A 14,289-nucleotide genomic window follows, 5' to 3' on the forward strand; every position below is an offset into this window, starting at 1 on the left:
TCTCTCCCGGTGCTTGCCGTTTCTTATTTGAGTGTGGTCGGGGAATAGCGACGAAGAAAGTAAACAGATCGAGGAGGGAGGGCGACGAGTGAGGGGAGCAATCGGTCCCAAGAAAAACGACGTGTCTTGTCTGTGCCGAAGATCGTGTGTAAATCATCTCGCACCAACGTTCAGCCAGCAATTGCTTGACGTGGGTGCTTAGAAATTCAATGTGTAACCTGTTCACGCAACCTACAGATTAAGATTAATTCATTAATCTTAATTATTGCTTCATTTATAACCGATCCTTCTCTTTTATTCATATAAAAGTAAACTTCATTTTATTGTATGTAAAAATAAACGAGAGAAATGTTCTCGCGCGCGCGCGCGTGTGTGTGTGTATAACACGACAGTTTCAAAAAATTCAATATCTTTTTCTTAATAATTTTCTTTACTCGGTAAAGATAATATCAAATTCGCTACTCATACAAAAGAGATAGTTGCAAATTATTTTTCCTCGTGATTTGTTTCTAGAAATAATTTTTTATTTATGTAAAAATTAAAAAATTATATTCTGATACTTCCATTTCATTTTAATTTAACATTTGTTATAAAATTATACCTTTGTTACAAAATTGTATATTTTTGCGCTTTAATGAAATTTATAAAGAAAATGGACAATTCATCGCGTTATGCGATATCTTGTTTTCTTTTAATGCGACCTGGGCACGTCAAGCTTTTGCTTCACTATGATTCCGTTGGTCCTATTTTATGCGATTTAAAATTTATATGAAATACAATGAATCTGTTTGGTGAAAATATATATGGATACGTTTAACTTTTGTTACATGTGGTTTTTAAAAGCATTAAACTTTTATGATCTCTAATTTTTAGGTAATTGCTCTAATTATTTATCCATTTTTACTCAAATATTAAATAACGTGTGATTAAGTTTTCATACCTTTCGAAATCTTTTTTTTATAAAAGATACATGTACTTGGCTATTGTATTAATCTCATATTCATTTTTTACTAGTTAATTTTTGAATAAATAATTTTTTATATTGCACACACTTTAAAAGATACAGCTTTTCTTGTCTATTTTTCTACTTTGTATAAATCAATCGTTTAATTAAAAATTAAAAATCCAGATGCCGCAAATGGACAATGACGTTTACGATCTGCTTTTGTAAAATCCGGTGGAAGCCGGATGTGTCACGAGATCGAAAGATATGTTTGCGACTTTAGAGAAATTTCCACGTTAATTTCTACCGCTTGGCCCGCGCACCGGTCTCTTGCGGACGGTTTACAAAAGTCACGACGATGGGAACGATCTACGAACGATCGCCTCCAAATTGAATGACCTCCATCGGGAGGTCGTGTACACGAGGTAAGGAGACATGCGAGATACGGCGGTCGGCCGGCCCGGCCGGCGGGGTTTCTTTTTTGTCTCGACATTTCTCCAGCCGCCGTAGATAGGCAATTGCAGCCTAAACACGTGTCTGCGAACGTGTGCCACAGCCATACCGCACGATGGATTCTCTTCCCGGGTACGATACAACGATCGTCGCTGTCCGCCGCATGGCGGACAGAGGATTCTTGCATTTTCCGCTTTGTTCTCGTGTATCACATAAGTTCTACGCGCGTGTAAACCTTCCGCACACTTTTTGCATAATCGATTTACATAAGCGTTTTTCGCGACTTTTTTACCGAGCTAAAAATAATAAAAGTATCTTTAGAACTGAAATCTTTGCGGATTCCATTAAAACGAAACTTGCTTGCGACAAAATAAAGTGTAAGATTTATCGCATCTCTGAAATTTATTTGCTACACACGATTCGCTTGTATTTAATTTTATTTGTCGCAAACGTATTTTTCGATCACGCATCAAAGTAGCAATAATTAATTGATTGATTTGTACAAAGCAAATTTATTATAATATGTGTCGCAATAATTTCGATACTTTTAAAAGAAAACAAGATACCGCGTAACTCGACCGAACTCTTTATCTTTAATAATCTTAATTTAATATCAGTGAAGACGGATAAATTCAAAAACAGACATAATTTTATAATAAATGTTAAAATTAAAGTGAAGAAATATCAGAATAGAATTTACTTACTTTTACACACAAGTAAAAAATTGTTTTTCGAAATAAATCATTAAGGAGAGATAATTCACAAGATTTTTTTTGTATAAGTAGTGAATATGGTATTATTTTGATATTATTTTTGATCTGCTTAGCAAAATAATTTAAGGTCCGTAAATACAGTTCACACGATCAAAATAAGGACCGCCACAAATAAACGCGCGATTTTGGAAGCGGTTGAGATCTTTTGAAGCGTGTAAAATCTTTCAATACTTTTAGTGCTTCTTAAGGCTCCATCACTGGCTCCAACGATCTCGATCTATGAAGTGCCGGGCAGATGCTGCCCTCCCCTTAAACGATCACAAGTCCTGCAATTGAGTCGGCGGAGCTGTGCGCTATACGCGGGCAATTGTCCTCGTGAGCGGAAAGTATTTGCTGTCCTACTTTCATCGGTCAGCCCTAATGGGACCCATTACTAGGCACGTGATCAGAAACCAGCGATTTTCTGACGCGGGAGTAAAAATCTTGCGAATCTCGCGACAAACAATAATGCGATCTCCCTCACGCTCGACGAATTTGCGTCCCGGTAATCTGACACTAGATCGAAATAAACGTGACTATGATCTAAATTTTGCGTTTCGTTTACATCTAGTTTTCCCAAAATATAAATACGTGAAATTATCAGAGAATAGTATAGTAAAAATACGAGAGATCAAATATTTCAACTAAATTTTATTATCATCATTATTTAATTGTATATTACAGTACAGTTGAAGAGAACTTAATTAATGACGTTGCAAAGAAATATCGCGTGGAAAGGGGGATCCAAAAAAACATTTTAAACCAACTGTGCCGGTTAATATATATGGTGCAACATGCCGGCGAGAGAATTGAAGAAAATCGCGTTTACTAGATCGAGAAGTTAAAAAGCATTTTGCGAACCTTTTTCCAAGAAATGAACTCGGATGTGTAGGGACGTGATCTAGCGATAAGTTAATCGTAAAGCATTGCGGTAATACGAAGAATCTTCAGGTATAGTACGCGGCTCGCGTGACGTTACTCATTCGCTACCCCGGTTTATCCACGACAGTCAACTTTTTTCCACGGCACAGTGGGGTCCACATACCTCTTTCACTTTTTCACCCTCACTTATCTAACGCGACTTCAAGCTGTTTCATTCACCATATAACTAATATCTTTACGAAGTAACAGATCAAAATCGTACCTCTAATGACCTGGCGCGACGAATGATTGTTAAAAACGTGTCTATTTTAATCCAGTACCGAATCTATTTTAATCCCCATTTCGCTACCACTCTCTTATTCAGGTATCTCTTAGAATTCGCTATTGATTTCAATAGAATTTTTTAAAATATGCGCAGAACGTAGAATGATAATCTTTTAGTATCGAGTCTGGAAACTCGTGGAAAGTAAATCCGTTTGATCGTTCCGAGATGAATAGGCAGCCTTTGTTTACCATTTTTGCCCGCTGTCTTTAATTCGTTGTTATTCTTACGATTGCGTCTACGTCAGAGCCGCGTTATATATAAACTCGGGCATCATAGCCCGAGCTGCTGGGAAATTTTCTCGAAATATATGACATTAGGGGGAGCTTTACGAATAATACCTTATTTCGCGCGCTTGATTAATCGCGATTACGACAAGGAATGGGGAAAAAAGACCCGGGACACCTTATACGACGCGGTCAACGATCGTAATCTATAAAAGGCTAACGTGGCTTCTACCTGTGACATTAGCCTCACACTTTTCTCTGCCTCTGATATTCGTTTGCAAGAACTCGTGTGACGCGATGCACAATATTTACCGCCTGAGCGAACGGCTTGTGTCATAAATATTGGAAAAAGTTAGCGAAGTACTGTAACATTTATTACAGACGACGAGAATTTGTCCGTGTAAAAGAGACTAAAGTCCGTTCTACAATTGCGTATTCTTTAAATCTGAATCAATGGATAATCACTGATTACCAGTAATGTATTTGGAACTGATGAATCAGTGATTATTTTAATCTAAGAAGCAATGAAAAATTAATCATCATTAAAAAGTTTTTATTGATCAGTGTATTAATAAATACACTCATAAATACTAATATACACAATAAATATTCATCGATCTTTCAGTTCAGATAATCGCTGATTACCAGTGGCATACTTGGAACTGCCGATCAGAATTATTTTAATTGACAATCAGTGATTATCCACTGATTCAGATTTAGAGAGAAAACGTGGCTGTAAGTGATTGTAAAGTGGTCGTAAAACGCAATTGTAACCCGCTGTTACATACGACAAATATAATAGCACCCTTGCGGTTGTAAAGTACGTATGTGTAGCGTAGGAGATGATCATCGAACTTCATCTTTCACGCTTACAGCAGCGTTGGTTGTAAGAGCAAACTAATCAGTGTTCAAAGGACTGTCACGTGTCCACGCTGTTATCGTTCATAAGATCTACCTTTACTTTATTGCAGATTAACCTTGTTGTACAACATTCATTACTACTACTACTATTTCCATAACCCTGCAACTATGTTTACGCGACTGTAGAATTAAGGGATTAAGACACATCGAGGCATAAATCGTTAAACCGTGTTTCGAAATAAAAATGAGCCGTAAACGCGAACATTAAACGGCGTGTAATAAGTTCCGAGAATCGGATGGAAAAATGCAGATCATTTCCAAGGATCACATTATCCGCGTTGAAGTCTCTGATTATTCTGACGAGGACGGCGCCGAAGCTTTAATCAACATGTTGCGTTTGAGTGGCTAAATTAAATCGTTGTGGTCTGTAATCGCTAAGTTCGACAATGACGAGGATGACAGGCTACTGTGCAAATACTATAATTCATACACGAATAGGAGCTTTAGATTCGTATATCGTGATTTACGACATGGCTAGATCTTAAGATTTAGAAGATGCATTTTGAATCTTGTTAAATTAAATTCAAGAATAGTTTTGAGAATATATTTAAAAATGCAGGGATTTGTTTCGAAAAGAAATGTGCGAAATTTAGACCGATTATTCCTGTAATGGCGAATGTATGCTTGCCATTTGATTCACAATCGATTAAAGGTCGACGCGTACGTCGCGTGCGTGCATACGTGCGTGCGTATGTGCGTGCGTGCGTGCGTGCGTGCGTGCGTGCGTCCGTGCGTGCGCGTGACCCTCGCGGCAATGCTAAATTCGTCCCTTCTCGGTGTTCGATGCGAAAGGTGGCGAAAGGTCGGTGTGGTACTCACTGTGGTGCACGCGTGCCGGCGATTGTTACTCGATGATGCGTGTGCGTCTTGTGGTGGCCGAAAAGGTGGCCGCCTCCCTTATAAACACTCAGCTCGCCAGTGGTAATCCTGAGCAGCGGAGACGTGTTCATTAAGCACCGGCTTACCTGTCAGCTTCCCTTAATCGCGCGGCACGCGGCTAATGCCGCCTGCATACGGAAGGGTGTGCGGTCAACCGTGAACTGCCCCCTACACCCTCATTTTGCACCCTCGCGCCGGCCGATTTCGGTCCAAGACGGTGCCGAGACCCCCGAAAGGCCCGCCGTCGCTTATTCCATCATCGGAGAATCGCGCGCGATGACGTCAATTTAAATCAGGTGGACTCCTATTCTTATTTTATTAATTTCTTATTTTATTAATTCGAAAAAATATCGCGACGAGTCTGTCGTCTGTCGTCTTTTCTCTTTTAGCAATAACATGGAACTTGAAACTTGGACTCTTGGCATTTTGGAAAATACAGTAAAATGTAATACTTGGAAGTATTAAAGTATGTACATTTCCAAGTATTCTTTTATTTGATGCATGAAACTCTTTGCGCATCATACTTTTATCTTTTTCTACATTTTTTTATAGTTTATTTTTTATATTTATCTGACCTAAAAGTTCTCTCCGACACTTCATGCTTAATGATTACGATATCACATATTGACGCTCCCGTTGACATCTTTCAGACTTTATTAGAGCTCCTTTCAGGCTTCCGCGAGAATGGGCGTACCTTGTCCCATGCATTTGCAACCTTACAAGCTTTGCAAGCTTACAAAAAAAAAACAACGTATTTTTCGTGTCACCGGAGCCGTTAGATCGGAAACTTCTAGTCTCCAAAATAGCCGACGACCGAAATGAGAATTTTAAGTGGAACACTGGCGTCGCTTCTTTACAGTCGCTCGGGCTGAGCCGGCATGACTTACCAAGGACACTGTTTTCGATTAGAACAGGATCCTGCTATAATGGGTCAATGAGCGTCTTCGGTCTTCCTGGGCGTCGCGTCGCGCCGCGAAGTCGGTCGGTCCGGCAAGCGGTCGTCTCGAGGACGATTAACGCGTTAACCTTCACGTCCATTTACCAGTTTTTATTCCGTCGGTGACCAGATTTCATAGGCAATACGGAATCTAATTTAGCTGTTCTTAATATAGATAACGTCTGAGGGTTTGTTATTTTGACGACGTAGACCACGCGCGCTTATCCGACGTTGTTTTCGGCATGACAGAGGGGGCGGCCTGACTGAGCAAAAATAACACGTGTTTATTCGATCGCATCTCTTTCATTAATTGCGCATATTAATTTGATGGCAGTTCTTTCATTAATTACGCCACCCGTAGATGTCAAAAAAATCTGTATGAATTTAATAAAAGTAGCTCGTGATCTAATTTTAGATAAAGTTCTCCGAACATGCGTTTGTAATTTTTCTTTCTTAGGCAATTTGTCGATGATTAGCTCATTGGATATATAAAATTATGTTCTATTAAAATTAAAATATAATACTTGAACTCTTTTGCAGAAAATTTTTTTTTTAGAACAAGAACTCAGATTTTCTTTCGAAATCGATATACATAAAATATCTCAAGGATGCGATAAAATTCATGTATGCATTGCAACACGCACATAAAACTTAATGATGAAAAAGGGAATAAGTAATTGTAATTCCGCTTACGCGTTTCGCGTAGATGGAAGTACAGGTACGAAATTGGGTAATTCGCAAGCACCCTATACATTGCAAACTTCGTGTTTTCATTTCCATATTTATCGGGCGTAGCTTTTTTACATTACATACACACACCAGCGCGTTAATACGTTTGGTCCGTGGGTGAGGGACGTGATAGGGTAAAAGTCTTGTAACTTCCACATGCATACTGTATGATGTTTCAACAGTCTGGCATCCGATGAACATGAAAGCCAGCCAGCTTGATTCATTACTTTGCCACTTTGCAACCCGCAACGGCTTGCTTTCGTGCTGCAATCGATAATAAGTTGCAGGTAATGCATGGACTAAATTGACGATCGGGCGATGACCTTTCGAATAAACTTTGTTTATATGCGTATCGATAGAAAGAAAAAAAATGACAAATATGATATATACATGTATATATATTCTCACGAAATTTCAGGTACTGCAAAATTGAAGTAGATAATGGAAATCTGATTTTCACTGTAATCTCTGCGTGGCAATCGTTTCGATATACACTTTTCTGTGTGTGTGTGTGTGTGTGTAAAGTTATAAATAGAATGCAACTGGTGACCTTATATACCTAGATATTAGGAAACTGGGATTTCATAGAATTTAGGAGTAAGTAGTAAAGACCGTAGAATTATTGAAAATTAAATGCACATAAATTACGAAAATTAATTTTAAGAGACGCAAGATTAAAATTATTAAAGTTTAAGAGATTTTCTGATAAAATTATCAAAATATTTAATAGGAAAAATTCACGTGGAATTATCGCAACGTTTTATTTCTTATGTGTCTTCAATCGATTTAAGATTATATTAATCGTAAAGAATTTGGAAGTTTGAAGGAGGGACAGGATATAAAACAGGGATATAGAGGAAAAGTATATACGAGGGAAATAAAAAATGCGATTGTTTTAAATATATTTTATAAAACGTCCTATTTTTTTTTTATACAGCATATAAAACAATACTCTGTATTTATTTTATATTCACACATTAGCTCTATATGACTGTACCACCATAACCTTCCGTTATATGCATAACTTTACAGTATTCGGCGGATTTTACATTAATACTATGACAACGCACTGTCCTTTGTCTGTTGAATTCCTTGCTTGCCGCTGATAGTCGCGGCGGCACTCTGATTGAACTGATCGGAATTCGCGTGTTTCGAGCCGTGTTTCTGCGTGATATCTAGCTTTGTTACGTCAGCGCTTATAATCCTATCGAAAACCCTGTCCGTGGTAGGTTCCACGATATTAGTCAGTTCAGGGACCGTCGTTTGCTTGGGACGCTGTCCGTCTTTTGTTTCCGTACCGACGCTGTTACTCATCGTACGGGCGGGCTTTGATGGACCTTTCAAATGTATAATGTGATTATTCAGGGAATCGGTATTGCTCTGCTTACTTCCTATGTGATTGTGAACTGCCGCGTGATTCGCGAAAACGGAATCTGTTTTTCCTAGAAATTGTCCGTTCGACGGCTCGCTATTAAAAGATCTGTCCTTCACGTTACTGTTCCAAAAGGAATCGTCAAAGACGTCATTATCGCGTTGATCTGGTGGTAGACGACTGATGCGGGTTCTCACAATCGAGAGATGCCTCTGCACGTAGTCTTGATGCGGTGCCAGAGCGGCAGCACGTTCTAAACATTGCGCCGCTAAGCCTAGTTTACCCCGTTCCACCATTACGACGCATAAATTGTGTAATCCTTGAATGTTAGTGGGGTCCAGCTGCAATATTCTACGATAACACTGAAAAACAATGACGTTGATGTTATATTTCTAGAATTATTGATGCAAATATGACGCGAGTCTCTATAATTATTTATAATAAATATATTTTTAAAAGTAAATGTCAGGAGAAAATTGCGATAAGTCTCGTGTGACATCTTACATTTTCCGCAGCGTCCAGATCCTTTATATTATTGATATAAATGTCTCCCAAAAGGATTAGGCCTTTCACGTGATCCGGATGGAATCTGACCAATTGATTCAGAAATGGTGCCGCTTCGAGCGGACGCTGCTCGTCGGCCAGGAGTAACGCGAGATTAAATAGTGCAGAGCGGAAATCTTCTTTCAGTGCGACGGCATTGCGGAACCAACGCTCCGCACTGCCGCTGTCGTGATCATCCATGGCCAACATTCCCAGATTGAAATGTACGCGCTCATTGTTAGAATCCTGTCATTAAACAAATGCATATATACATAAGTCCACATTAACATAATCATAAAGTCTGTTTTTTTTTAGTTCAACTTGCATGGTTCATCCTTTTTCTTTTTCTCTCTAACATGAAAAGAAAAAAAGATGAAGTATGCAAGTTTAGTTAAAAAGAAGAAAAGCCTAGTTTCAAAAACATTTGAAATAAAATGCGATTACCTTCCGCAAGAGTTTCAGCAGTCTCTCTCTAGCTACTTTACGCAATTCTGCCCGTCCTAATTCTTGGAGTAGTATAGCGGAATTCAGTAACGCCTGTTCATGCTCTGGATCAAACTCTAAAGCTTTGTCCAAGTATGCTAAAGCCTGGGATGCTTTTCCTTGTTCCAAAAATACGACACCAAGCTGTGAAAATTTTAAACATTTAATTTTTGCGATCAATTTTTAAAAATATTTTCTAAGTATTGTCTAACATTATTTGTCTTCAATATTATATAATAATTCAATACTTACATTATAATAGATATCAGGATTATTACTGTCATAAAATAGTGCTCGCTCATAGACTTCTTGAGCTTCCTTTGTACGATTAAGTTTAATTAAAACATCGCCACGATTAATATATGCTTGAGTATAATCCGCGCGCATACTGATCGCCTGTCTGTATAATAAATCAGCCTCTTCTAATCTAGTTGCGTTCTTAGCTATCAAATTAGCCAAATTAACAAACACATTTAAATGATTCGGTGCTATACGTGCTTGATAAGATTCTCCAGGTTTTGCTTTTGGTAGTAATGACTTTGCCTAGGAAAAAAAAAAGAAAATAGAACTTTGCGAAAATTAGACACTATAAAAATTAGTACGGATATTTATTGATATTATTTACCTTTAAATACGCGTCTTCGGCTTCCTTGAACATTTTTAGATGATTGTAAGTTCTCCCGACGTTAATGTGTGCTCCAATATCATCACCCTGAACTTGTACGGCCATATTGAAGAAATTCAATGCTTCCTTAAAGCGCCCTTGGCTCTCCAACGCATGACCCACATTATTAAACAGTTTTGCGTTTCTATCGTTTACTTTTAAGCCGGACATGAATATCGAATATTCATCCAACCAGTCGTAATTTCTGACAAATGTTTTTGTCGTGTGTGCCGCCAGAAACGTTACAAGTAAAACTAGTATCAGCTTCTTGCATCTGAAACGACGGAGTTCATGTAAAAGAAAAAAATATTTTCTACGGTCTACAAAAGCAATCTGTATAAAATTATATTCATGGACGGAGTCAACTTACTTCTTGTCTGCCAAAATACTCCATCCATATCCAACAAGCATGCAAAACCCCATGGAAGGAGCGTACAACACTCTTTCAGCGATTACAAATCCGACCGGAAAGAAAAGATTCGACGCGGGTAAAAAAGGGAGTATCATCATAGCCAAACTCTGCAGGCATTATTTTGGAAACATATTAGATATTAGTACTGTTAATTATAGGATTTGTATTATATACAAAGTTACAAGTAGAACACATGCATGTTTTATTCCACACAACATATACAATTACTGAATTACTTATATTCTCTACTACACTGAGATCTAATTATGCAATGTTCGTGTGTCTACTGACCATGATAAGAATGACTGACGTTTGCCTGCTACGTGTTGTAACGGCTGTCAGAAGCAGTCCTAGTACAGCTGAATGAGTACCTAGGGTCGCGAGATTACGGACATCGGTAAAGCTCTCTATTAATGGTATCGTCCCCATTGTCCAATCACAGCACAAATCACTTGGAAGAAACAGCAGTCTTAAATTCACTGCAGCAAGGTAATTATACGTAAGCTGTCTCGTTGGTGTTGTAGCAACTGATGCGGGATTGTCGAATCTAGAAGGTGTACATATCACCATTAATTACACTATGCAGATAAAATTGTATATAAATTTCTCGCACATATACTACACCGTACCTGGTAAATACAGGTAACTTGGAACCCATTATATGTAACCGTAAGATAAGCAGGCTAAATGTAACAAGTGTAAGGGCAGTCAAACGTTTTGTACCCTCGCCTGACCATGCAGGTGAAATTTTATTACCACCAAAAGCTGACTTCAGTGCTAAGAAAATATCCCTCGCTCTAACCTGAATGAAATTACAGGCATAAGCATAATCTTGCCTTAGAAAATACGCTTCTTCAAAGAATGTAAATCGAATGACAGTTTTACCTTCTGTACAACGAAAATTTCATACAGTACACAAACTGCAGTCGCTGTAATTCCCTGCTCCTTGCACAGCATCGCAGTGAATACAAAAAACATAGATAATATCAAGGACTTCCACCCTGTAGATCTTTTGCTTTTGCAACATTTAGTATATGTGATTAAAGCTGCCAAGTAAAATAAGGAGGACAAAGTTTCTGCCCTACCAACTACACCTGTGACCTGCGGGAATATGATTACAGCTGTATTTATCAAAGAAAATCTCATTTGCAATGACAATTAAAATGTTTCTTTGTTGTTACGTACTGCTTCTGTATGTATAGGATGCACGGCAAAAAACAAAGATGACACAAAACTTGCTGCATCTGGTAGAAACATCAAACAGGTTCTGTAAAACAATTTTTATGCTATTTCTTTTTCTTGCCCTTAACACTTAAATCTTATAGAAATAATTTTCTATAAGTCTGGGATAATATTATAAAATAAAGGACAGAATTGATATAAACCAACCTGAAATATAATAGGCATACTCCAACATGTAGAATAACATTTAGCAGGTGGTATCCCATAGGGTCTAGTTGATGAATCAGGTAATTCCATCGGAATGTGAGAACGCAAAGAGGTCTATAAGACTTGTGCGATTGTTCCTATTAAAAAAGAGAAGCACATGATTGTTTTGGAGTTGATATGATTAATTATTGTTAAAAGATGAGTATAAAAAAGGTGATGAAAAAGAATGATTTTCATGTGTTCTATTCCCATTTTAAAAATATATGTCACATATCAAAACATTATCAAAAATTTTTTAAATTTATAGATCGTTCTGTTTTATCATTATGTTTATGTATCTGTATAAAATTTGATAATTCTCTTATTTAGAAGTTATTTAATTTTTTGTTTACTCTTAATTTTTGATGTAAAATCATTCTTTGTAGTACTTAATTGCAAATTTGATGAGGAAGTAGGATTATAAACTAAATTTTTTATATATATTAATAAAACTTTAATAAATATTTGTGCAAAAATTCATTTAGATTCTTATTCGTTTAAAAATTATTTACCTAAAACTGCAGTAAAATAAGATTATTTTCACTACATAAATTCAGCCAAATCTTTCGGTTTTTTGTTTACAACTGGTTTCAAAATCAAAATTTAGATATTTACGAAAATTTTTTATCATTGATTAGGAAAAAAAGAATAAATTTAAGAAATCTGCAGTTTTTAAATTTCAATAACTTTTGACGAATATTGTAGAAAAATATCCTTAATATAAAAATATTCTCAAAATATCCTTCAATAGTTTTAGATGAATGTCAAAATCAATACTTTTATATTTGTAAAGTTTTTTAAACTCAAAATATATAAAATATTGGATTCAAATAATTCTGAAGTTTATATCTTTTATATTTTTAACAATATATTGTTGTTTTCATAAATAGCTAAAAAATTATGTTACAGACGATTGTAAAAAGATTACAAAAAAATCACGAAATTGCAGACAAATATTTTCACAAATCTTTTTTCTACTTTTACAATTAAATGCAACTTCAAATATCTCGTTTGAAAATAATTCGAATATTTCTAATCAAATTGAATAAATATAACTACTAATCCGTATGTAATTCGTGTTTGATACTGGTTAAAAAAAATTAATGCATTCTCAAATTATTAAGTATTATTTTAATATAGCATTGCCATTGTTTGTCATTTTCTTGTACCTTTTGCATTAAAATCAATATCAGGGAAACAATTTATTCCATTTTGTTAATTGGTATAATTTCGAACATTGTTGATACAGAAAAAATATGTATTTAATATTATCGTGTAAGAATTATGGATAATTATCTCTCGAGAGATTTACGTGCACTCAAATCTGAATTTCTTTGAAACTACGTCGATTTCAAGAGCACCGATAGAATTCCGGTGACATCAATTGTCGAGGAGCGGAGATAAGTAAAAATCTAATATTTGCCAATCGTCAAGAGCAAACACGGGGAATCATTCTCGCGTATTGGCGCAGGGGTAAAAATTCAAAATTTTCGAGACCGCATCGATTTCGATCCCCGCTCTACGTCGGACGGCTCCGCGGGACACAAGAGGGGCATCGGAAGACGAGGGAAACGGAAGAAGACAGGACGCGGGGGATCGGATCGGGATGAAATGGACAGGACGCTCGCGGATCAATACGCAGGGGGCCATCTATAGAGGAGGGGGAACAGGGAGGAAGGGGGAGGGATCTCGGCCGCGCGTCCTCCAGCAACGGGGGTCGGACGATGCCTCCTCTTTTTCTCTCTCTCTCTCTCTTTCTACCCTCCCTCTCTTTCTCTCTCGCACCTTGTGCATCGGGGTACCCCAGAAGTCATTGTAGAAAACATTCTTGAGGGGCGTGTGGGGCCTGAGGTCGCGGTTGTCCTTGATCGCTGAGATGTCGTCGAAGACGAAGCCGCAGCTGAGGCTGTTGAAGTACACGGCGAGCGCGGTTACCGCCACGATCGCCGCGAGTGCTCCCCGCGCAGGCACTCCCATCACAAATAAAACATCGATCGGCCGGCCGCCTTTCGTTTCTTTCTCGTCGCGATCGCCGCGAACGACGCCGGAGCAACGGAAGGAAGAACGTTCTCCCTTTCGTTCTCTTCTCTCCTCCGCCGTCTTCGCTCCCCTCCCCTCCTCACTCTCTCTCTCTCTCTCTCTCTCTCTCTCTCTCTTACGCTACCTCTTTCTTTCTTTCTCTCACAGCTCTCTCGCGTGGGCGCTCTCAACCGTAGGAACTCCACGAGGAACGCACGAATGTCATTTCCACGCACGTCGACCGCGTAGCCGCGTCCGCTTTCAGGCACATCACAACTGATCCCGACGCGCCGCGACCTGGCACCAGCGCGAGTGCCGGCGAG

At 38.0% G+C, this 14,289-nt stretch overlaps 1 protein-coding gene across 1 annotated transcript; it reads right to left on the reverse strand.

The window, feature by feature from the left end:
* Positions 1-7,935: 7,935 nt before the first annotated feature.
* Positions 7,936-13,924, reverse strand: LOC105200752 (protein O-mannosyl-transferase Tmtc3). The gene is made up of 12 exons (XM_011168453.2): positions 13,733-13,924; positions 11,909-12,045; positions 11,705-11,786; positions 11,405-11,620; positions 11,149-11,321; positions 10,811-11,066; positions 10,478-10,626; positions 10,069-10,381; positions 9,696-9,986; positions 9,405-9,587; positions 8,922-9,206; positions 7,936-8,779 (listed from the first exon to the last, which is right to left on the reverse strand). The coding sequence occupies exons 1-12, from the start codon at positions 13,922-13,924 to the stop codon at positions 8,102-8,104; spliced, it is 2,955 nt and encodes a 984-aa protein (XP_011166755.1). The 3' UTR covers positions 7,936-8,101.
* Positions 13,925-14,289: the final 365 nt, after the last annotated feature.

This window comes from Solenopsis invicta, chromosome 2 (assembly GCF_016802725.1).
Source record: "Solenopsis invicta isolate M01_SB chromosome 2, UNIL_Sinv_3.0, whole genome shotgun sequence".
Taxonomy (NCBI): Eukaryota; Metazoa; Arthropoda; class Insecta; order Hymenoptera; family Formicidae; genus Solenopsis; species Solenopsis invicta.

Excerpts from the sequence above, each read along its gene's own strand:
- LOC105200752 (XM_011168453.2), bottom strand. The coding sequence starts at position 13,924 with ATGGGAGTGCCTGCGCGGGGAGCACTCGCGGCGATCGTGGCGGTAACC. Across the intron at positions 9,207-9,404 it reads TGCTGAAACTCTTGCGGAAG|GATTCTAACAATGAGCGCGT; the intron begins GTAATCGCATTT and ends GTTTAATGACAG. Across the intron at positions 8,780-8,921 it reads ATCTGGACGCTGCGGAAAAT|TGTTATCGTAGAATATTGCA; the intron begins GTAAGATGTCAC and ends ATTGTTTTTCAG.